The 23,405-nt window shown below is 38.9% G+C and overlaps 1 protein-coding gene across 2 annotated transcripts; it reads right to left on the reverse strand.

Annotated features, from left to right (window-relative positions):
* Positions 1 to 349: 349 nt before the first annotated feature.
* On the reverse strand, positions 350 to 19,334 carry LOC117414737 (transcription factor RelB-like). 2 transcript variants are annotated; one of them, XM_034024513.3, is made up of 12 exons: positions 18,810 to 19,334; positions 13,557 to 13,610; positions 13,195 to 13,206; positions 12,016 to 12,164; positions 9,333 to 9,677; positions 8,638 to 8,798; positions 7,812 to 7,903; positions 5,199 to 5,330; positions 4,827 to 4,931; positions 3,721 to 3,936; positions 3,063 to 3,131; positions 350 to 1,800 (listed from the first exon to the last, which is right to left on the reverse strand). In XM_034024513.3, the coding sequence occupies exons 1-12, from the start codon at positions 18,862 to 18,864 to the stop codon at positions 1,277 to 1,279; spliced, it is 1,914 nt and encodes a 637-aa protein (XP_033880404.2). In that variant the 5' UTR covers positions 18,865 to 19,334; the 3' UTR covers positions 350 to 1,276. The 2 variants fall into 2 exon arrangements, with proteins under 2 accessions (XP_033880404.2, XP_033880406.1); XM_034024515.3 differs by lacking the exons at positions 12,016 to 12,164; positions 13,195 to 13,206; positions 13,557 to 13,610; positions 18,810 to 19,334 and adding an exon at positions 10,663 to 10,789.
* Positions 19,335 to 23,405: the final 4,071 nt, after the last annotated feature.

A 23,405-nucleotide genomic window follows, 5' to 3' on the forward strand; every position in this document is an offset into this window, starting at 1 on the left:
AAAGGGTTTGTCCAGACTGGTTAGATGTGGAAGGAGTGTGTTTGAGTTTCATAAATAGTATCTTTATATTATAGTGGCTGTAGCTAACTTCCATAAATCTTACCTATCATGCTTTACCTATCATATTTACTATAGAGGTCTCACTGAGCAGTTTTGAAAGCACATGTAGGCTTACCTTGCCCTTCAGAAAATCTCTTCCACTTGACCTTGCTAAGTAATTTCACTTCTTAAACCTAGTGCAAGATATCAGGTTTTAAAATGGAAATGTTTATAAAGAAATCAAAGTTTCAGCAAACATTTGAAACTTCATACAACAGAATTTGTAAATGACTATCAAAAAGATATCATGCAAAGGAAGCAACTTTTTAATGTAATATAGTACTAATTATAAAGAATATTCAGACGCTTGTTTAAATTTGGAAATAATATACGAACATTAAAAAAAATAAAAGTTATTTTCATAGATATAGTTCTTGTACGTTTAAGTGTTTGGTGGCTACCTTTAGTCTTGGACTCTCAACTTGATTAGAGGGAGAGCCACCAAACACTTAGGAACACAAACAGATAAAGCAAGACGCTATTGCTTTTAATTTGTTTTTATCAAACATGCTGTGATTTAAACGTTCAGAATACTTTGTCGTTGATCTTATCAGTGCAGTTCTGTCCCAGTGAGGATGTGACTTCTAATAGCAATTTCAGTAGCCATTCAAAACTATTCCTGAAGAGCTACCCTTGACAAAACAACAAACAAAAAAAAACAGAAACAAATGTCGTTTTTTTATGCTTTTAAAATATTTACAGTGCACTTACAATGGTCTAAAAAACTACTTTAAGTAATTTAAATAAAACAATTAAACAAAGAATACAGAAATTGAACTGTAGCTGTGACTATATTCTATTAGTTGGTGCTTATCTTGGCGAGAGCCGAGTTCAAATCAGCATGAAGTTTTAACATCTACTCTCGTGTAATGGAAATCTTACAAAAGCCGTGCTAAACAATCACCAACAGAATCTGTGGTCCCCCTGTTGTTTTGCTTGCTTGCTTGGGTCGACAAATCCTGCCCAATCCTATCCGAATCCATCTTAAAGCAGCCAAGCCTTACAGTTCCTCAAGTACAGTTCTCTTAGCTTTAGCTCAGGCACCAATCTTGATAGTTCAGTCTTCTGGTGCCTTGAGATTGCCAACCAAACAGCATTGTCAGCTACAATTGACGATCCCTTGAGTGAAGTGTCAATATGAACAAACAATCACAGATAAAACTCCAGCTGCAGCTGGTCATGGTTTCTCCGTCTTCTCTGGCACATTGGTGTTCACCTTCTCATCGGCGGGTCTGAGGTTTTGCTCCAGGTACCCTGCAAAGGCACCTTGCCCCAGGCTTGACTCAATGTTCCCGTTCATGGTGAGGTTGTAGTTCGGACATGCTTGAAACTGATGGTCCATGACGGGTGTTGGTTGGAAGGAAGGATCCAAGTATCCGTGCTGTTGGTTGAAAGGGTCGCTTGTTTTTCCCAGGGCGTGGATGCACATGTTCATTGTAGCAGCTAAGCTCATGGCATTTTCCCCTCCCAGATGGATATCATTGTAGGCCTGCATCTCTTGATTTTCTAAGAGAGCCCAAGTAAGTGCATCTTGCTCTTGGGTCAAGTTGTGCTGAATGTCCCCGAGCAATGTGGATTCATTAAGATAATTATTGAGGAATGCATTTTCAAGAAATGTGTTATCTGATTGCGGAGGGTTTAATGGCTGATGTGCAGACCAGTCATTGGGAGGAAAAGGATCTGGCAGATGGGTGGTTTGTTCTAGAAAAGAGTAGGAATGAATATCAGTATGAATTTGGGATCAGCGCTCTCATACACCTTAACGCACACATGAGTGTGAGTGAGGCTTAGCATGCAAGACATTTTTGTGATCGCTAAATCACTACAATGCTTTTCTCTTAAGTTTCAGCAATGACATTTCCATCAAAATATCTACTCTGTCTTAAATCAAATGGAACAATTGTCTTTTCTCTATTATGATGTTGTTTTCACATTGAAAAAAAACAGGTTAAGCCCGTACTAACAGTGACGTTTTCATCTGAATGTCTTCTGGTCGATGGTCAAACACAAAGTTTTTACTGGATAACACTTACAGTTCAGTAATAATACATCTATTTTCTAAAAAGTATTTAAAAAGATAATTTCTTGATTTGTTTCTCAAAATAATGCTAAATGCACATTTAACACCTCCATTTTATAAACAGTAAGTTAGCAAGTCTTTTACATATTCTGCTCAGTGCTTGTGCCAGGGTGGTCAGGGGTCACAAGGCAGAAATCAAAACAGTGAGAAATGAAAGTGTCACAGAACCCCCCTGCAGTGTTTACAAGAAGCTTGTTTCTTTATCTTTGCTCTATCCAGCACTGTCTGTATCGCAGCAATTTCTTTTTCAAAATATTCCCAATTGTTTTGAAATCTTTTTTCAACTTTTTAACCGGTAATGTTCACCACAAGATATTTTTTCTTGTAAACCTTGCAGTGTATCCAGTTCATGCTCCCTCCTGCAACAATGCTGGTGCTCCGATTGAAATGAGCACTGTATTGTGGGAACAGAAAACCAGCATTGTTGCAGGAGGGAGCGTGATCTGGATACACTGTGATCCTTAGAAGAGAAATTCTCTCTAATTTTATTAATAAACAAATAATTAAACAAAACGAAAGGTAACAAAAAAAAGATTTTGAAATGTCAGATTTTTCAATTGTTGTCAGTTTTTCGTTAAGTACATGGAAAACTGCAAAGCGGTATGTAATTCAATATATTAACAGAACATCATTCAGCATGTTGCATTCGACTTTATGAAGCAAAATTAGTCAGTTCTATAGGGTGATGCAAATCCTTTGGCCATAGCTGTAGAGTGAAATTAAGAGAGTATGATGGCAGCTGTTCTCTCTGAACTCGTATCAGATCCAGGTGCTTTCATACATTTTGACCACATTGCGCACCTGGGTTTTTACTAGATAAGGTTGTTCCAGCTCTGAAGGACTGACATGAAGGCAGCAAACACAAACAGCAAGGGGCACAAACCTGTCTCGTCGATTTCTACCTTCAACTTCGAGCGTGCCGTTTTCCTCTTCCTGTTCACATCATAAGGATCTGAAAATGTAAAACAAGTTAGGACATTCGAATAGCCAGTGAAGACTCTCACTTCTTTATCCGTAACTTCAAATCATTCGTTCTGGCGCAAAACCGCAAGCAACTACGCTTTTTTGAACCCATGCAGGTAAAGAAATATAAAAAGAAAAATGAATTTAGGAACATCTGGCCCATCAGTGCTTGTCCAGTTCTTTAGTAGCTGAGGTCTTGAAGCAAGAGTTTTTATATCATAGTTAAGAACAGAAGATCATTTACGAACTAGAGGCCATTCAGCCCACCTACGCTCATCTGGTTCCTAGTAGCGGATTGATCTCCAAACGTTGTCAAGTCGGGTCTTAAAGGATCCCAGTGATTCGGCCTCAACAGAATGACTAGGTAGCCCATTCCATACCCTCCCCACTCTCTCTGTGAGGGTGTGTCTCCTACCCTCTGTCGAATCAATTATGAACGCTTCACATCTTTTATCATGAAATCCCCTGATTAACACAGCAAAAACAACCCAGTTTGAAACATTCAAAGCTATATCTCTGGGGCCAGCTACACGTGGACGCAATCCCGGGGATGACCCTAGCGGTTTATTTTCTCGTACCCTGGTTTTCAGGGAAGTAGGTGTACTTGACAGGTTCGCTGTCCATCTGGTCAGAAATGCGTCGCAGCTGCACGTTGACCTCCACCTCCTCGGTGATGTCGAGCTCATTGAAGGGCGGGGCCTTGAACACGATGGCGATCTGTCTGTGGACGTCAGTCTGGGCAAACTCCGCCTTCGCCTCCCAGCCCTCCAGACTGAAGATAATCTCAATATCGTCTGCAAAACATCAACAGGGACACTGAGTCAACGCTGTCAGACCACCTATTTAGGATCTGTCTACATGGCAGGATTTGATGTTGCTAGGGTGTGGGGCATGTTCTCCTAGTATAACCCAGGTCCCCTTGATGACCCTGAAAGGCCAAACATGAGAACATAAGAAATGCTACGAACGAGGAGGCCATTCGGCCGATCTAAACTTGCCCGGTTCCTAGTAGCTGATTGTTCACAAAACTTTGTCAAGTTGGGTCTTAAAGGATCCAAGTGATTCTGCCTCAACAACATGACTAGGCAGCCCATTCCATCCCCTCACCACTCTCTGTGTGAAGAAGTGTCTCCTTCAGTCTGTCCTAAGTCAATCACTACTTAATTTTCAACAGTGTCCTCTGGTCCTGGTTTCTGTGCTGCGCTCAAAGTATTGGTTAGGGTTAACTTTCTCAGTTAAGTTCAGTTAAGCACAGTTGTAGCTACCCAACAATGCTGCACTGTTACCACATTGGCTACTTTTATATCTGATTGTTTGGGATGAACGATGGTCCTCATGAGCCTGCCTGTGGCTACCTCTCTGCACCAACTACGTGAAATATTAATAACTGAATGGATCCATCGAGACACCTTCCAGCTCCTTGTGGAGCCGATTCCACCTCAGGACTGTAATCAGGGCAAACAGGTGTGCATCCAGATGTTAGGAACCCATCCTAAAAAAGTGGCCTTTCTTTATAAAAATCTGGAACAATCTAGGTAATGGACAGCATGTCCATATTAAACATATACGGGTATACAGGTAGTTGTTCCAAGCCGATTTCACTGTATTTTAGTGTCTACTAGGATAGTACTAGTCATTTACACATGACAGAAGTGTCACGGTCTACATAGGAAGAGACACCTACCTTTCTGCACCTTGTCACACAGCAGGTAGATCTCGGTCTTCCCGGAGCACGGCCCTCGGGCAGTGTTCAATCGGTTAATCTTCAGCTCCGATGTTGTTGTGGCCTCTGTTACAAACAACATAACACCAGCAGGTTTAAACTCTCTATATAAAATCCTAGTTGAATTCCCTTAGTGGCAAAACAGTTCAGAAATGCAGCTTTCAGGAGTCTTTTCAAAATAATCCCAGTCAATCCACTTGAATAGGTATAACATCCCTTTGTAGAGCTCACATAAGGTTCACCTTATGTTAAACACTTATTTGATTTTTAACAGTGTTTTTTTTGTTTTTAATAGCATTTCTATATATAAAATATATATCTGAAGTTACGTACTTTTGTCGAACACAGGTTCAGATACCACAGGGGTCAAATTGGTTTTATTTCCTTCATCGAACAGCACCTCGCACTGAAAGCACAGGCGAACCACATTCATCTCCACATCATCGATGCTTCTCGACTGGGCAGCTAGAAAAATAAACAATATGTATAACAGCTTGTATGTATGGTTGTGTGCATTTATTCATTCCTCCAATGTGCTGGTGAGAGCACTCATCATGCATTTTTCAGATAATCGTCTAAAATCTACCAGTGCACATTCCTAGGCTGAAACAACAGAATCAAAAGTGTCCCATGCTGCAAAAAATGTGCTTCTTTGTGGAAAGCCCCAAGATGCTCTACATAAGCACAGTACCTACCGACTACAGCTAGACCTGTGAGCACCTTCCACATACAGACCCTGTGGTCTCAGAGTGCAGGCATGGAGCACTGCAGGGGATTTTTATAATTTTCTAAAGGGGTCTTTGTGTATGTAAAAAATAAAATACTTTTCCATTTGGGGTAAAGATGGTGTCTTGATAGCAGGTAATAGATGCACAGTGAGTGGGCTGCTAGTTTTCTTAGAAAAATTATTCTGAGCCTTCTAAACCAAGGACTGCATAAGGACTGCATAATCACATAACGCCCACCACAACAGCTTCCAACAATGAGAAGCAGCTTCAGTCTATTCATCAGAAAAGCCCATGCCTCGAAAAATAAAGAGAATGCACATTGTTTCAATACTGTACTGTAGGGGGTAATAAGAAGGCTACTGTACAGAATGCAGTAATCAAAAAGCAGCTGATGGAAACACATGTGCTATGCACTCACAGAAGCTCATTCTAAGATAGGAAATTGACTGCATTGGGCTAAGAAATGCACTCTATTCTGCAAGTAAATATGAGCTGGTATCCTATACACGATATGAAAGACACACCTTTTTTGCAGCTTTTTTTTCTGATGGTGACTTATTTAAAATTTCAAACTCTGCCCTGTCTTGGACATATCTCTGTAAAACCTGTAGCCATTCTCTGTGCTGTGGTTGCTAGGCGATCACATATGAAAGTATTCAGGTACCGTGGGGCCGTGTCTTGGGTTATTATGGGATGTCACATTTGCATATATTATGATATTTGAATGAAAGTATACAGCAGTGTTGTTTTTTTTACCACTAAACAGTGATTCAAATAAGAATTTAAAATATGGACTTCATATCATAGACTGTATTGTTGAAAAAAAAACAGCAATCCTTATTTAAGAGAACACAGGTATTTTAATTTTATTTATAACTGAATGTTTTGGCTATCATCACATGCCTTGTGAAATTTTCTGTTCACAAATACACATTAGCACTGGAGTGGTTTACAAGTACAATGCTTTTAAATAAATAGTCTGTACTTGGTGATACAGGTGCAGTCTTTCATGTTTGGTTTCGTTTATTATTTTTTCTCATTTTTATTAGATTAATCTCAATGCAGAGCAAAATCATAATTTTATCACAGTATCGTTTCACATTTTGATGTGTATCTAGAAAAAAGATTTTGTAAACAGCTTTTTTGCGATGCTTTGATGTGGTAAACTGCCGAACCTGCGTCATAAAATGAGTAAAAAAGTTTGCTTTGTTTGTCATGCTGTCAGCAACTGTGGGGCGAGGTTCAATTCTACACTTTAACTCTCAAAGCCAAAAAAAATAAAATAATTTGGAATACATTAGAAAATTCCGTTTCAAAAAACATTTCAGGGTTCTAACTTGAGGTTGTCTGTCTTGTTTTGCCAGCTTTTCTGTTATGAAACCGTTTCCTGGTGTGTGGTTTTTGGCGATGTGCCACAGCCAACCAGCAGACTCCTGAGGTTACAATGAACCGTTATAGTACCTGCCACACCAGCCTGCTTTACAGCTTCACCCATGAGGCATGGCATGTGCCTTGAACAAAACACAGAAACACTGCCAGAACTCTGTCAATAGGACACAACAACACCAAGGTCTCTTAGCATTGAAGGAAACACCTGCCAACGGAGCTTCAGATTGTTACCGGGAAGCACCTGCCAACCAAGCCCTGCTAATGGCCCTGTTAAAACCCAAAGTATAGTCTAGTTCAGTAATTTATACACTGACCAATTAAAAGGTCACTCTAATTGGTTCATAATTTTAAATAGATATTAAAAACGTTCAGCGCCGCACTGCAGTAGTGTAGGGGATCTGTCCCATTAAATGAGTTGTTCAGGATTTAATATGTGGTGCCTGCCTGTCTACCTACTGGAAGACAATGAAGGAACGCATTTTGCTTTGAGAATGGCAGTCGGAGCACTTCAGTCTGGGACCGGCCACTCTAATGTGCGCTTTGGTAAAGCAAGCAAGAAATGGAAGTTCTGGTATGTGGGTTAATTAGGCTTGGTTTAATTAAAGGGATTGTAACACAAACAAAATAATTCCATGAAAAGTTTTAAAAGTTTGCTATAGCATGTGTTTCTTTCAAAAGTGCACATTTCAGAGCCATGTAGTAGCTAATGGAAGTGCAACACGGGTAAGATTCGTGGAATAATTTGTTTAGCGACAGTGACTTCATTTTAAGGCTCTTAGATGGGTAACTGGCCCCATTACACATAATTCTTCTGAATATAGCGCCTTACTGTTGAATGGATCGATGCCTTGGCTGCGTCTCTTCTCAAGCGCTGGCTCAACTTCTCTCCGCCTCACACACTGGATCCCGAGGTTTGAGAAGCTAAAAGGAACCCACAAAGAAAGAACAGGTCTGAGCACTGATCAAGGGAGAAAGCCAGAGACATTTCTAGTATAAAACTGTAGATCCACAATAATCTGCAAAGGAGTGAAAATGGTACAATGATAAAGCCATTATCTTCTTGTTAGAAGGCAGAACACAAATTGCATGGTCTCTTACATCCTTAGTAAAAGCATAGTAAAGTGTAATAAAGCATAGTGAAAGCATGGTGAAGCATATTTATAAAATGGCAAACCAGGGTAAACTATGACAAATGCATAGTATAACCATGGGTAAAGCATGAGAAAACTACAAAATGACCATGCAAATTTACAGTGGCAAACCTTTTAAAAGGCTATTGCTCCAGACCACAGCCTTCTAAAAGGGGGAGCACTAATATATGTATTGATAAAAGTTTTTGATGTATTTTATTGGGAAATCAACGAGGCAATTTTCACTCTGGAGCGCCAGGGGAAAGAGATTTTTTTTTTCTTCGAAACATCCCAGTGTATCCAAATCACACTCCTTCCTGCAACAAAGCCAGTGCTCCGATTAGTATTGTGGGAACAAAAAAAACAGCATTTTTGCAGGAGGGAGCGTGATCTGGATACGATCCTTAGAAGATCCCGAGTAAATGTTGAGAAATGTATTTCCCAGCACTGATTTACAGCATGATGATGTGAGATTACAAATTTAAACAGGTCGGCAATATTGAAAAAAAATATATAATGTGGTACCTGTGCTTCCTGTTGGTCCGGGGGCTGAAGCTCACCACACAGACCCCGTCCTCGCAGTCTTTACCCACGAGGCTGTGCGGGTGAGGTCTGTAAGGAATGTCTCTACACACCAGCGAGACTGTCACTTTCACCTTCTTCACCTGATGAATGCAGCCTTGTATCTGACAGAAACGACACCACAGCAATCAGTACAACGCAGGCATGGTGACGCACTGCACAGCGATTCTACACATGTAGTTTTCTTCTAAATCCCACTGTGTCACTGCCAAGACTCTCTGGGTTCAGTTTGCAGTTCTGTGCTATTTAACAGTGAAAAATACTAGCCAAAAACAACTGAAGTGTGTTCTGAAGATTTAGCAAGTCTGTTGTGTTTAAACTCAGTGTCTAAAATTCTAAAAAGCTATAAATACCTGGAGTGCATGGAAATAAAAACCTAAACTGGGCTACTGCATCCAGCCACTAACATCGGCTCCACCTGTGTGCTCCACTCTGCCATTTACAAACCCTCTGTTGTTCTATACTTCCAGTCTGCCTGTCCCCTCTCACAAAGAACCATATTACCAGGAAAACAATTTAAGGATTCCAAGGTCTGAAGGTAAATGAAAAGGAGTCCCTTGCTGTGTGGCAGATCCTAAAGGATAGATCTTACACTTTCCTGTTAGAAGCTTTGCAATTGTACAGTATCTGGTGCTGACCTCAATGCTGGGCAGGGTTTTGTTCTGCTCGCTGCTCGACTCCCCCAGGATGCTGCCTGCAGAGCGACCCTCGCACTCGTAGCGAAAGCGCATCCCCCTCTGCTTGGGCTGCTCTGTGATCAGCAGCTTGGGCAGGTTCAAGAACTCCTCCAGCCCCTGAGTGCCCGTGTCTCCACAGGACCCTGCTTGCCCCCCCCGCTGGACCAGCCTCCTGGTGCCACTGCGCTGTGCGGTGCCCCGGGCTACCAGCTGGGGGGGGGGCCCTGCCCCTGACCGACGTTTCATCACTGCCCCGCCGGTCACCAGTCCGAAGCTGTGATGCGAATAGCTTGCGTCTCCGATTGGCTGTGGGAGGAAAGAGCACAAGGTCAATACTGAAGGGATCCACAAGCTGAAAGTGGCACCCAGTCCTGGTTTATAAAACTCTTGCTAGAGAAATCGTCAAGGTCACTTTAACAAATATATTGATAAATCACGTATTTGGTTCTCTCTTTGTGAACATACTGTTTTCTAACATTTATAGTGTACTATATTTGAATGCTGCATGGATGGGATCTTTTAAAAATCTTTCTTACACATCAAAAAATTGTTAAATACTGAATACAGTCTTTGAAATGTGAATTATAGCGAATGTGCTTTGAACACGGCCTAAGAGTGAATTATCGACTACGGAAAGAAACAGGCAGCACTGGATTGTTGATTTGAGAAATATGTTCTGAAATCACTTTCCACAGCATGAATAAAGCTCGCTGAGTCTGCAGGTTTACTAGCAGGAGTTGTTACTGATAATAGCCTGAATATCTGATTAACAGTGTTATTCGAGAATCAACAAACACCAAATAATTGAATCAATGCTGCTTAATTCACAATTACAACACAAGCTATTTACAATACGAAATAAGATTTCAAAAACACGCTGATGGTTTCAATTACTGTACAACCTTGTATTGTAAACCTTCTTCCGCATTCACACAGGGTCAGTGTGTCTTATCTTTAGCACGCAGTATATAGTGTGTCACCCCGCCAACCATATTTGCCAGCTACTACTTTACAATTAAACACAAAATATAAAGATCGCAATTGCTAGGTTTACATGCACCGAGAATGGATCCATTTGTAACTGTTTCGGATCTGAAAACAAATGTGCAAAGTCTACATGCCAGCTCAATGGGGTTCAGAGGAATTAACACATCTGAAACCATAAACTTTTAAAACATCCCATTAAAACCCCAGCCAGAGCTTTTGTTTGTAATCATTCTTGGCAAAAAGTTGATAAAAACGTGTTCAATACCAAAGCATTCAATGTCAAGACTTTGCACAATGCACTCACATCTCCAGGAATATAGATGGGGTTCTTTCTCAATCTGTTGGTAAACAGCGTGGCTTATCCACTTTCACAGAGCTGTTAACAATGCGATTGGGTGACAGGCAGCAGCAGCTATTCTGGGCAAAACTGAAAACAAAAGCTTCCGTCCAGGAAGTCTGTACGATAAACCAGTAGCCAATAGGAGACCAAGTACGGGGGAGTTCCTTATTGGACACTGCAGCAAAAAAACTTTTTTTTTTTTTTTTTTATACAGAGCCAAGTCTGTCTAGTTCTAAAGCAAGCATATTTACAGTACATGCATGACTATGATGTAATAGGCCCTATTCACAAAACACCGGAATCATTTTAAGGTGGTCTGGATTAATTAAATACTACCATGATACTTTTTAGGCACATCTAGAAAACAAGGAAATAATACATTTGTATTTTAATGTTATTAATAAAAACATTAAAATGTACACGCATGCAAATGTGTTTCATATTAAACATCGTTCCTTATGTGTATCGAAGCGGCCGCTTATATATTTAATATTTTTTACTCCTGGTTCTGATACATAATTTAGATGCAGCAGAGGAAAGGATTCCAGTGTGTGTGCATGCGAAACTGGAGAGGAGTTACTGGGACTGGGTTTTCCTCCATGTAGGGGCATCAAATAACACTTGGGATTACTTTAAAGCTTATTTCAAGGCCTTTACAACAAGAAATAGTTACAACGACAAGTGTCTGTAGGTGGGCATTTGACAGCCAAAAATATCATTCCTGTTGGAAGCTGTTTCACTTTGAATGGAACTATCTTTCCTTTTCCCATGGTCATTGTATGCATTTGGCATAGTTTACCATGGTTTGCCATGGTTTTAATACATTTTAACATACCTCTAGGCTTACCCTTTGCTATGTTTTTAATGGCCCATTTCTTGAAGGGAGATTTGCAGAAATGAACTAGCTTACACAGAGTGGCGAGGGTACGGAATGGGTTGCCTGCCTACAGTAGCCATGCTGAATTGTCACGCCTAAACGCCTAAACAAAAACAGTGCGACAAGACCAATGGAAATAGGCTGATCATTAACAAGCAAAAAAAAGCCTTTTTTTTTTTTTAAATGTAGCTTATATATCCAGTAATGGTTTCTTACTTTTATTTCGCTTCCAAATCGTTCATACCAGTTCCATCAAATAAAACACCAGACAGCCCATAAAAGAAAACAAATATTTACACAGGCTCGGGAAACGAGCGACAAGAGGAAGGGAATGTGTTTCGAGCGCTATAGCAACCCCAGCCTCGTTTTCATGTGGCTGCCGTTGGCCTGTGTTTCCCCACGACTGGATTGGAATGGAAGTCACAGTGCCAGTGCTGTACCTGTGGTTGTGGTGAGCTGACACACTCTGTGCTCCTGGGTATGAGTTGTGATGTTGTCAGCGTCTCCAGCAGTGGAGTGGGTGGTGGTGGTGGGCCAGGCAACAATGGTTTCAGGCCTTCATCTTCATTGATATATTCGTTGATTAATTCTAGAAGGAAATAAACAAGACTTCAAAAACTGTGCCACTGTTCCCCCTTATCAAAGTTGCACTGTAGTTTTAGCATAGTTTAGCTTGGTTTGCCACAAGCTATACAGCATATCAAAACACTACTTAAAATTTTTTTTTTTTTTTTTCAGGTTTCACATAAGAACCCCAGGCTGGGCCTCATCTCCAGGGTTCCTGTTGCTTTGGAAACATAGGTCGCTTGTTAATATTCAGTCTTGATTGGTGGGTGGGTTGCAGTAATGAGGCAGCATTTCAAATTTGCATTCTGCCATCAAATTATTCAGCATTTTTCATCTAGCAGTGCTTCACTGTTGCTGGAAAGCTGCAAGGTCTTGGTGACTTTGTTAATGCTTTAGAGGCACAGCGAGGTACAGTTACTGTAGCTTTCTTTATTAATTTAGAGTGCCCAATTGTTTTACACCCCTTTATTTTCTCAACAATTTTAGAATATGTCTTATTATGTTCCTTACCCCCCACAACAGCTTTGGAAAACTGAAGGTCAGTGGGTGTCCAATCCCTAAGTCAATCGCCTCTTTACGTCCAGCTCTACAGTTGGCACACTACTGGCCACTGGAGGACACAGGGCGGTACTACAACTGTCAGTGTGGCCAGTAGCAGTTGAGTTGACAGTCTCTACCCTCTCAAACCTGTGGGGGCGCTGCAGTCAAAAAGCATACTGACTTTGCACCGGACACAAAGCTGCTTCCCAGACCCACTTTGCACCTAGATAAAGCTTTGTTTTATTTTAGAGACCTACAGAGACATGAACTGCAGAGAGTTATAAGAAATAATTCCTTCAAGGAGTTCTGTGGTTGCATCTCTCCTTGTCTCTGAGCTGTGCTTTTTTGGCTGTCTAGGTTTGCATTTCCTACAGTAGTTTTTATTTCAGACAGCACCATGCAGCCATGCCTTCACCAGGGTTGTCTTGTGTCATACTGCTGATACAGACTTGACTTGCAAATAACAATCAAGCAAACAAATTCACTGGAGGCCCAAGGAAATGAACACTCACCGAGCTCTGCGTCTGCAAAGAGAAAGAAAAGAGTTTGAAAATTTAAAAATCCGCACTTTACAAATCACTGCTTTTGTTTTTGCTCAGAAGTCAGAAGTTTAACAAACCTTTCTTCGTTAAGGTTTACACATTTACAAAGTTTTCTTTAGCCCATAGTTTGCACTACTTCTTCCACACATGTTAAATGTGTGTTTAAAAACAGTGGGATGGAAATGCAATGCAATAAGATTTCAATTCAAAATGACTTTTAAATGACTGATGCAGTTACTTTAAAAACAAAACAAAAAACTGTGAGCTGAAAACCATTTCAATTATAACACAAGATCAACCACTGCTAGACAAGGCCCCCATTTATATCTTACCATGGTCTTGCAGTTGAGATGCACTGTGATCAACTACACTGGTCCTGGAATCATCTAAAAGAAATCAAAGTTCTGCATTACAATGTATGCCAGCAACAAGCCACCACCCTTAAGCCTTTGGCTAGGCTTGAATTATTAATCTTGAATCTATACCATTTCATTCAAACTCTCTTATAAATCCCTCAAAGCTACAGATTTTGAGTTGCATAGCTGCTGTTGACCTTTTCACTACCGTGTTGCGATTTCCATACCTGGAATAAAGTTTGTAGTTTGTGGAATAAATAATATTTAGTGTAACTCCTTTTAGGATATAAACAATTGCAATGCAAAAAGTAAAACTTTTTTTGTCCCAGGCTAAATGAATTTCTCTCAACCGATGTTCATAACATACCTTTGAGTTGCTCCTCGCTTGACTACAAGTACAAAGCTACAATGTGTTTTTGAGTTGAAGGAACTCACCAGTACTTTTAAATATAATATAATCAAGCATTTGTATCAGACTTGAAAGCGACAAGTCTGATACAAAGGCATGGTTCTGTAGCACCTATTTTAAATCAAACATTTCTGTGACCAGCATCTAACAAGAGGGAACTACCAGCACTGTCGATACAGACGTGTAGCTTCAAATAGACAGTGTCAGTCACTACTTGTGTTATTACCACAGCTCTCAAGGGATTCAAATCTATTTATTTTCTCACGGTCTGCTCGAGGGGGGGGGGGGGGGGTCCCAAATCAAAAACATTCAGCATAATGTATGCATATTCCTCTAACTAACTGTCTGACTGTTTAGACAGACAATCTTTAGTTTTGATAAAAGCTAAGGCTTTGTCAGGCCACTGGATTACTGTACAGAGAGGAAATTATTTCCTGGGAAATGTGCCCGGCTCCACAAAAATGAGCTTGGAGTGGTCATAATACAGCTGAGCTAGAAAGTTCCCCCTATATGCTGCTTTCATTATTCAAATTATATATCTGACAAATATTTTTGTGGTGATTAATCTAAACCCGTTTCATGTATGCAATAAAAGGCTGACTTGTACTGTTTTCACGTAAACAACACTCAGCAATACAGAAATAGCTAGAAAAGCACGGGGCTCAAAGCTGTTTACTCCAACGCATCAAGAGCATATTTTTTCAGGACAGAAAAATGCACGCGATAAAATTAACAAACCAGAACGCAACACAGACATTGAATTTGTATGTAAGCAAATTGGTGTTGTAATTGTGCCACTGACAATATGAAATAGCTTTGAGAATACAGCATCAAAAACTCAAATGTATACTGCCAAACTTTTTTTTTATTATTACTTTAGAAAAATGATTTCTTATTCTGATGCCTTGAATTTGGTTTACCATGGAAATCGGTCCCTCCAGACTTATTTTCATATATTAAAAGTAAGAATATAACTTTGCAAGATTAGTTATTTCTTTGTTTTTTACCTTCTAACTGAGTAAGCAACACACCACAAAAAATAACATGCAACAAAACAAAAATATGCAACAAAGCGAGCCTTGTTGTGACGATATGTATCGTCTAAAATGAATCGCTAACAGTTAAAACGTCAGACTGTGATATGCAGGGTTTAAGCATTTCACAACCACATCCCATCATTAACCTACATCTCGTTTATCAGCCTTTTAGTTTAAACAGTTTTTAAAAAGTCAAATCAACTACCATTGCTTTTGCTCTGCTGCTGCTGATAACAAACTTTATGGAAAAATAATTGAAAGACCAGCACCATGATTGTTTATTTAGTTGCATGAATGCACACATGCTCAGGAAACCACGCAACTGTACATGTATAAATTTTATACAAATACAAAAATTAGGTCTATAAGTTGCTAACGGCTGTGATTAACAGAAAAAATTGTCATACATGCAATAGGTATTTGTGAATTTTACATTGTATCGCTTAATAACAAAGGGCTTCTGTTTAATATTTTGGCTAGTGTCTTTTTGAGGTTACAATAGCGAAAACTGCTTGTCAGAGTCTTTTTTATCATAGTCTGTAGGTGTTCAACTGTTACAACTGAAATAGTACATTTTCTTACAGAGTAAAACACACATTGTAAAATGAGTTTTCAGCTTAATTATGTTCTTCATGTCCTTCAGCCATGTGGTTGTGTCTGTTGCTTGTAATTCACAGAAAAGGTGCCAAGTATTAAACAACTCTTTATAAAGAATACATAATACAAATTATTAATTTTAAGAAATACAAAATAGCCACAGAACCAGTGCCTTCTGCAGTAGGACCAGCATTGCAAAGGAATTATAAAGTACTAGGAAATGACTACACTACCACAGAAGTACTACGGAACAAGTACCACAAAAGTACTATAGTATTCTATAGAATCTGTCAAAAATCCTATAGGGCTTTTACTATAGTAGTAGTAATTGTACTATAGAATTCTATAGAAAAAAATCCATGTGAGGTATTATAACAATTATGTCAAATATGTATATATTTATAGTCTACTGGTTATTAAACTAAAACACCGCCACCACGAATAAGAAGAAAGAGAGGAAGAGGAAGAAGACTGTTGTTGTAATACCCTAAGGCGAGCGCATTTTAAAAAAATGCTACAGTTCTCAAAATGTGTTCTAACGTAATTACAGCGATTTCATAATGGGGGGGTGGGGGTGGGGAATAGAAGTACATATGTCTATATTGGTTATAATTTATCAGCTATTTTTAAAGCTTATTTTATATTTTAAAAAATGTATCGTGTACCGATAACTATACATTTTATAAGTATATATTAATTGACACTATAGTCTGTAATGTTTACATATAGGAAAAAAAAGGAAGCAAAACCACAGGTCTAGTATACCAGGCTGCGCATATGAGTACCCGTACTTTTTTGTTGAGAATTTCACTCCTGCACATGCAAAATATGGCAAACCACAAACACTGTATTTGTTTAGAATAAAACGCACCAGAGCCGTACCGATCCTTGACGGCGTCCTGTGCGAGATATAGCGCCCCCTTCAGGTCAGCACCCTGTGCGGCCGCACTGCTCACAACCCATTGGTACGGCCCTGAACCGCACCCACCCACAAGCTGCAACTAAGTTGTGTTTAAATATTGCCGTTATTTTATTTTATTATTTTTTTTTGTTTAAAGGAAAGGGTGGGGTAATGCTACCGACTTGTCTTGACTCAAAGTGAAAGCATTTTCCATTGTTTTGTTTTTCATTAAGTCACGGGTTTGGGGTATGATGACATCATCACAGAAGTTTTTTTTTTCTTTATCTGCATCTGCTCTGCTGCACATGAAGGTTTACAAGTTGAAAAGTACATACAGTGTCTCTCGTTTTCCGTTACCATTGTTCTCTGTAAATGTGCTCAGTCTGGGCTAATGCTGTGATAAACATGCGTTCAGTTTCAAAACATATTCAAATACTTTTTTTTACATTTACAACAGCTGGAAAACAAAACATCTCTCTCAAATAAAATAAACCTGTCATCTATCTTTCTGTGACAGGAAGGACAGAAACCTTGTTCTTTATAGCAGTATTTCAGACACGTGTGCACAACTTTAAAAACTATTTTCTATAACTGAATACAAACATGGTCATGTTTGAAATATTACAGTATTCTAATATGTGTCCCAGCACTGGCCTGAACCGACAATACAGCAAGTAGGCCTACTGTTTCTTTATCCCCAGGTCGGAGAAACTCTGACATTTATTGATGGAAACAGTTTTCATGATTTCTGGCTATAAAAACAAAAGACTCGCTACCCTCGGTGTAAAAAGTCCTAAGACTGCCTTCACTGATTTCAGCACATTTCAAGAGATTTACTGGACGATCAGTAAAAAAAAAAAAAAATCGGTATTTAGAACCATGTTTACTTTCTCAAAATGTCAAATATGTACCGAAATAATAATTATTAGAGGGGTGCGATATTAAATTGAGCCACTGTGCAAGACTAAATTATTCAAATGTGAAACCTTTACCGCTTCTACAGAATCTGGAACCCATTTTTATATTGTAATCCTCCGTTTCAAATTTGAACATAAACTCAAGAATACCTAAAGTAACGGTATCGTTCATTATACTAGAACGCCATTCCGTTCTCCAACTCCACTTTTCAAAAAGTATAAAGGCATAATAAGCATTTTTCTCTTGAGTTTTTGGACATTGTCGACGGGGAACCCCGGTGCGCTCTTCTATGGTTTCGGAACCTGAAAAAGACGGGCGCATTTTGTGCCAGACACGGGTTTCATTACTATGGAAACCCACGCCATCAAGATGCTAAGCAACGCGGTAATTAACAAGCTCCTTCCGAAACAGATGGATGTTGTTAATGAGCTAGTCAACAGTACAATAAAACCACATTAAGTACGAATTAGGAATAGCTAAGCCTACCTGTGTGTGTATTAAACACTCACAGTTAAATATTCCAGTAACTGCTGGTGATTTGGAAACGGCTTTGGTTTCTTAGATGCTGATGGCTGTAATTCGATTAATTTAAGTCTGTGCTTACTTTTACTAAAACTGTATGGTTATAGACTATATTCTTTTGCTTAAAACCAGCATAAACAACTGTTCAAAACGTCTACAGTGTAAACTCTAATTTATCAGAAACCAGGCCTACTTGTTTTGTTTTGTTTGGTTTTGTTTTGTTTGTTAGCGTTGCCAAAATGTCGCTTTTAGCAGTTGGTAGTACTGCTGCGACACTAGTAGAGATAATGATTGTTAACCAGGACAAGGGCTGCTGTATAAATTTCTACAGAAAACACTTCCAGACGTATTTTAACATGGTCTTATAAACCAACAACTGTCTTACAAGCGCTGTGTTGGGCATCAGCGGTGACATATATATAACACGCTCTGCGTATTATCAGACTTAGGTTATAGCGCTAACAATACCTGTCCTGATTTTTGGTGAACTACCATGACTTGCTTGCCTATAATATGTATGATATTACTTCTGGTATTTAAATCTCAATTGCTGATCAGGCATCTAAAACGGCTAAGTCGTCCTTAAAAGCAGAATCTAGTTATATTATGATTTATGCGCACAATAGCTACCAAATGATAATCTTTACGGAAATGTACGGTGCATTTACAGGGTAAAAATATGCTGCTGTTTACTATATTTATAGCATATTCTGCACTTAATTTCTTTTAGTTTGAAGTTATGGGTGTTACTACGGCTACTACGACTACTCGTAATAATAATAATAATAATAATAATAATAATAATAATAATAATAATAATAATAATAAACACGTGCGTTTCTTACCTGTGTGGGGCGTGCAGGTATGGGCATCTCCGTCTTCTCCGCTCATATTTTTCATGTTAGTTTGTATACTGTATTATGCAGTTTATTAATAACCCGAATTAAAATAAATAAATAACAGTTTTTATTTTTTCTTCGGACCAGTCGACGGTGATGTCAGCTTGCTTTTCTTTTTACCCGACTTAAATTGCTGTAATCACGATGCGATATTGACACTGGCGTTGAAATCGGATTTTGCAAACATACGAATCTGTTCCGAGTGTTTATGTGTAATGCTGACATTAACAACACAGACAGTAATGGACTCGCTTCCTCTTCGTGCTTTCCACAAGTTTTCCGTACTGCGTCTGATCCAGTGACACGTGTCTAACTTCTTAATCTTGTACTATCAACGACGACATATCATTAAATTGAACTGTCTTGCATTCCGCGGCTTGTGATGTGAACGCCAGATTGATCTGCCACTACGTTAACAAATCTCTCTGTTTTTTTTAAACAGATTTTAACAGTCTGGAAATCCCCTGACGTCATGCCACAGAACAATGGGGAACCCCCTTCCGACAATAAGTCAATTATCTGTTTGTCTACTTGTATAGTTTAGTAACATTTTGCATGATTATTTAATGTCTGTGTCAATATCCATGTAAAAATATGTATATAATTATTTCATACAGTCTCTTACAAGCCTTTACATCCTTACAATGAGAACGTTAAACCAAAATTAAACAGCAAGGCGCACGCGCGGAAGTAATGCAGACTAGCTCTGGGATTGAGGAACGTTTGACTCCGCAAAACTGCAACGCATTTTTGTTCACCCAGTTAAATGTACGTACGAGAACCCGAAAATAAACATGACAAATTCTCTCTTTTTTTCCACCCTCGAATAGCCCACTTCTACTATAGCCTCTATACACTGCAAACGCAAATCTCACAGAATCAGACTGTAATTTGTGTACTAACGTGTATCCGGTTTTTTAACCCCTCACTTAAGACCTGTTTCAGGAGTGTTTAAAATAGCACCTGTTACTCGAGCCTTCTCTGCAGAGGTTACAGGTCGTGCATTTATTTATTCACATTTTTTTTTTTTTTTTTTTACGTTTTGTTTATTTCCTTTTTTTCTGAGAATGCTGATCAGCACTGTTATCATTTGCTAATATTTGAAAACGATGTAGATGAAAAGTTATCGCTGCTTCCTGATAACTAACCATTCAAATTCAATGCAAATGGTTTAACACTGAGAACTAGCTCACAGGTTTACAATGGTAATGTTTAAATGTGTGCCTATCCTGAATTAAGGTTAAATAAACTAAGGGGGAAAAATCGTTGAAAATACGATGTGACTATTTAGAAGACACAAATTCAACATGCAGTAGCTGTCCGGACAATTTAATAATGTCACACCGGTTATATTTCTAATAGGAACGAGGCCTGAGTGACCACAGACTCTTAACAAATGCATCAGCGGCGACTCACCACCCTGAGCCAGCGTGTCTAGTCCTCTTACCTCAGTCTAGCTCCACAGTTTCGATCTGTGTCCTCTGCTCCTGGTCTCTGAGTTGCGCTTCAAATAAATTCGCCTAGGGTGAGGGAAGAAGTCTATTCCAAACCCTATAGGCTTAATAGATTCAGTTCCCTCAACATACCCACTGCTATGATCTCAAATGTATAACGCGTTTTCCAGAAAATAATTTGAGAAAAAAAACGTGCTGTAAATTACAACCGAAACCTCTTGGCAACCCTTAATTTCTCTGGTTGTATGTTTTCGCCCACATCTAACCACACAGGCGGTGAATCACGGTAAAAACTACGGGTGCGAATACGGTGAGATTTATTTCTATAGCCAAGCAAGACTTTGGTGATAAGTGGGCTGATTGTGGTCGAGGATTCCAGCGACTTGAATTCAAAGTTCTTTGAAATAAACCTCTAACCTGCTATAAAAAGTTGAAAATGGGGGTTTGTGAACTTGATGTAATTCATCATAATAAAAAGTTATTTTAAAAAGTTCTTAAGAACTCAGATGCAGTACAGCACGAGCGTTTATGATTATCACAGTTATTAAATAACCTTTTTATCAATATGATTGAATACATTTGGTGTAGGCGTGATTGCTAAAAAAGAAAATGCTGATGCAGTATTTAACGACATTCTTGCAAAATGTGTGTTTTCACCCACGTCTCACAGTATGACGTGTTTCACTAGTTTGGACAGCTACTCCAGAAATGACTTTTTTAAGAGGCCATGTGTTTGAAACAGTTTTTCTTTTTAAAATGTAAAGCAATTTCAAAGGCTTTGTTTTAAGAATGATTCATTAACTGCTATCATATTCACGAGATCCTAATCTATTGCAGCATTACACGAAACTGGGCGATTTCTCATAAACTGCCTGACCACCTCGATTTGCATAGAAGTGGTGGGGATTTGGAAAATCATAATCGTGGGAAACCTCGCCATCTCGTGGCTAAAGCATGAACTACAATGTTTGTTTTTGGAATTGTTTTAGCAATATTGGCTCACTGTTCGACCTAGTGAATGTGCTGTATGAATTAATGTAAGTAGGAGGTGTTATGAATATTTGTTTGCTACGCCTCCTGGAGGCCACTTTTGTACAAGGCCCTTTTAGTAGTACCGACAATACTTCTGCATTGTACTGTCATATTAATACATTTTGAAAATGGTTATGCTTCCCTTAGCATTAGCAAAAGTCGGCCCCGTGTTAGTCTTCAATATCATTCGCTTCTTCACTTCTATTTCTTTTTTAAATGTAATACTCTTGGAAGTCAGACCTTAGAAGGAAAGCTGGCCTGAAGCACAGGAAATAAGACGGTGCTAGGAAGTAGAAGTCTAAACTTGATAACTCCTTAATGTGGATTGGCTGATCACAAGAGGACCAGTAAAATCAAGGTAGTCTCGTGTCTCACACCGAACCTTGCGTATACGTGCACATTTCGGAATAATTCTGAGTTCAGCTGCGCTAGTATTGAGTTTTTTTTTATCATTGTTTTCTATCTCCACCCATTTATACTAAAACATAAAACAGGGTGCACAAATAGACAAAAGCGATAACAAGCGTAATATTGCAGCAACAGAACTCCATTCAGAATGATAGGTAGTTTGTGTTGGCCAATCTATGAAACTTAAAATATATAAAATAACGGGTTGTAAACAAAATATATAATCTTTCTAGTTGGTCTCCTGCTAAAATAAAAACAGAAACTGCATTTCCAAAAAAAAAAAAAAAAATCTGACTACAGTATATATTTTTTGTTTGTTTTTTGTGTTATATTACTCGGTTTGCTTTCATTGTGACCTCTGGATTCACAGATTAATGGTTGATATGTCATTTAGTATTTTGGTACATTGGAAGAAATCCATGGCTGTGTTGAATCGGGTGCAAGCTATTTAACGTACCTTTACAAACAATATAAAAATTAGACTAACAGGACAGGACTTCCATTACATTACATAGGTCTTAGGATAAGATCCAGACTTACCAAGGCACTGTTAGATTGGCCATGCACCTTGTTGTGTGTAATTAATTATGTTCATAGTAGGTTAGTTTGTCAGAGGTGATTTTGAACTAGGTACAGTTTGGCTAATTTGAACTGTAGATATACTTAAAAGAAAAACTTGGACCAGTCAATAACAAATGTATACTGGTAAAACAGAAGTGAAGATTCTAGGATCCGAGACGCAACGAAATACATTCATCTGATCTCTTCTTTGGCGGCTTCTCCTGAATTTAGAGCCGAAATTAGACAATTAGGCGTGATCTTTGACCCAGATCTTTCTTTTGAGCCACACATTAGAAAAGTTACTAAAATAAAAATTTTTCATTTAAGAAATATCACCACATTGGAGAAGTATTCTTTCCCGACCAGATGCTTGAGAGACTGATGCATGCTTTCGTATCTTCTAGGATTGATTACTGTAATGCCCTATTCTCTGGTACTCGGAAGTCATGTTACAGCTCATCTGCAACTTGTACAAGATGCTACTGCTGGAGTTAACAGGAACTAAGAGACAATAGCTTATTACCCGTGTTAGTATCTTTGCAGTGGCTCCGTCTGGTTTAGGATCCATTTTAAGGTGTTGCCTTTAACTTATAAGGCTTTAAATGGGCTCGCCCCACCTTATTTAAATGGTCTTTAAACCCCATATGTTCCTAGACCCTCAATCCACACCCAGGATGCCAGGTTACTGACTATTCCCACTTAAAAAAAAACACACACACATATACGGTAGAGCTTTCAGGTACAAAGCCCCTAAGATATGGAATGACCTGCCTCGTTCTGTAAGGGAAGCACCAACTGTTAAAACAAGACTGAAAACGCATTATAATAATCTACCTTTTACTCCCTGAAATGATGTTCTTTCTCTCTCAACATACTACTATTCGACTGTTTCATTGATTTGTTTTAATTCTGATTTTACTTTGTTTTTATCCATGTAAAGCGCCCTGCGGTAATGTATCATGAAAAGGCGCTGTTATAAAATTAAAGATTGAGTATTTTGTAAACAAAACAAAAATTGAGACCTCAGGGGGGAAAATAAATAAATAAATAATAAAAATAAAAATAAATAATTGCACTGAAACATAAG

The sequence above is a fragment of the Acipenser ruthenus genome, chromosome 7 (assembly GCF_902713425.1).
Source record: "Acipenser ruthenus chromosome 7, fAciRut3.2 maternal haplotype, whole genome shotgun sequence".
In the NCBI taxonomy this organism is placed as follows: Eukaryota; Metazoa; Chordata; class Actinopteri; order Acipenseriformes; family Acipenseridae; genus Acipenser; species Acipenser ruthenus.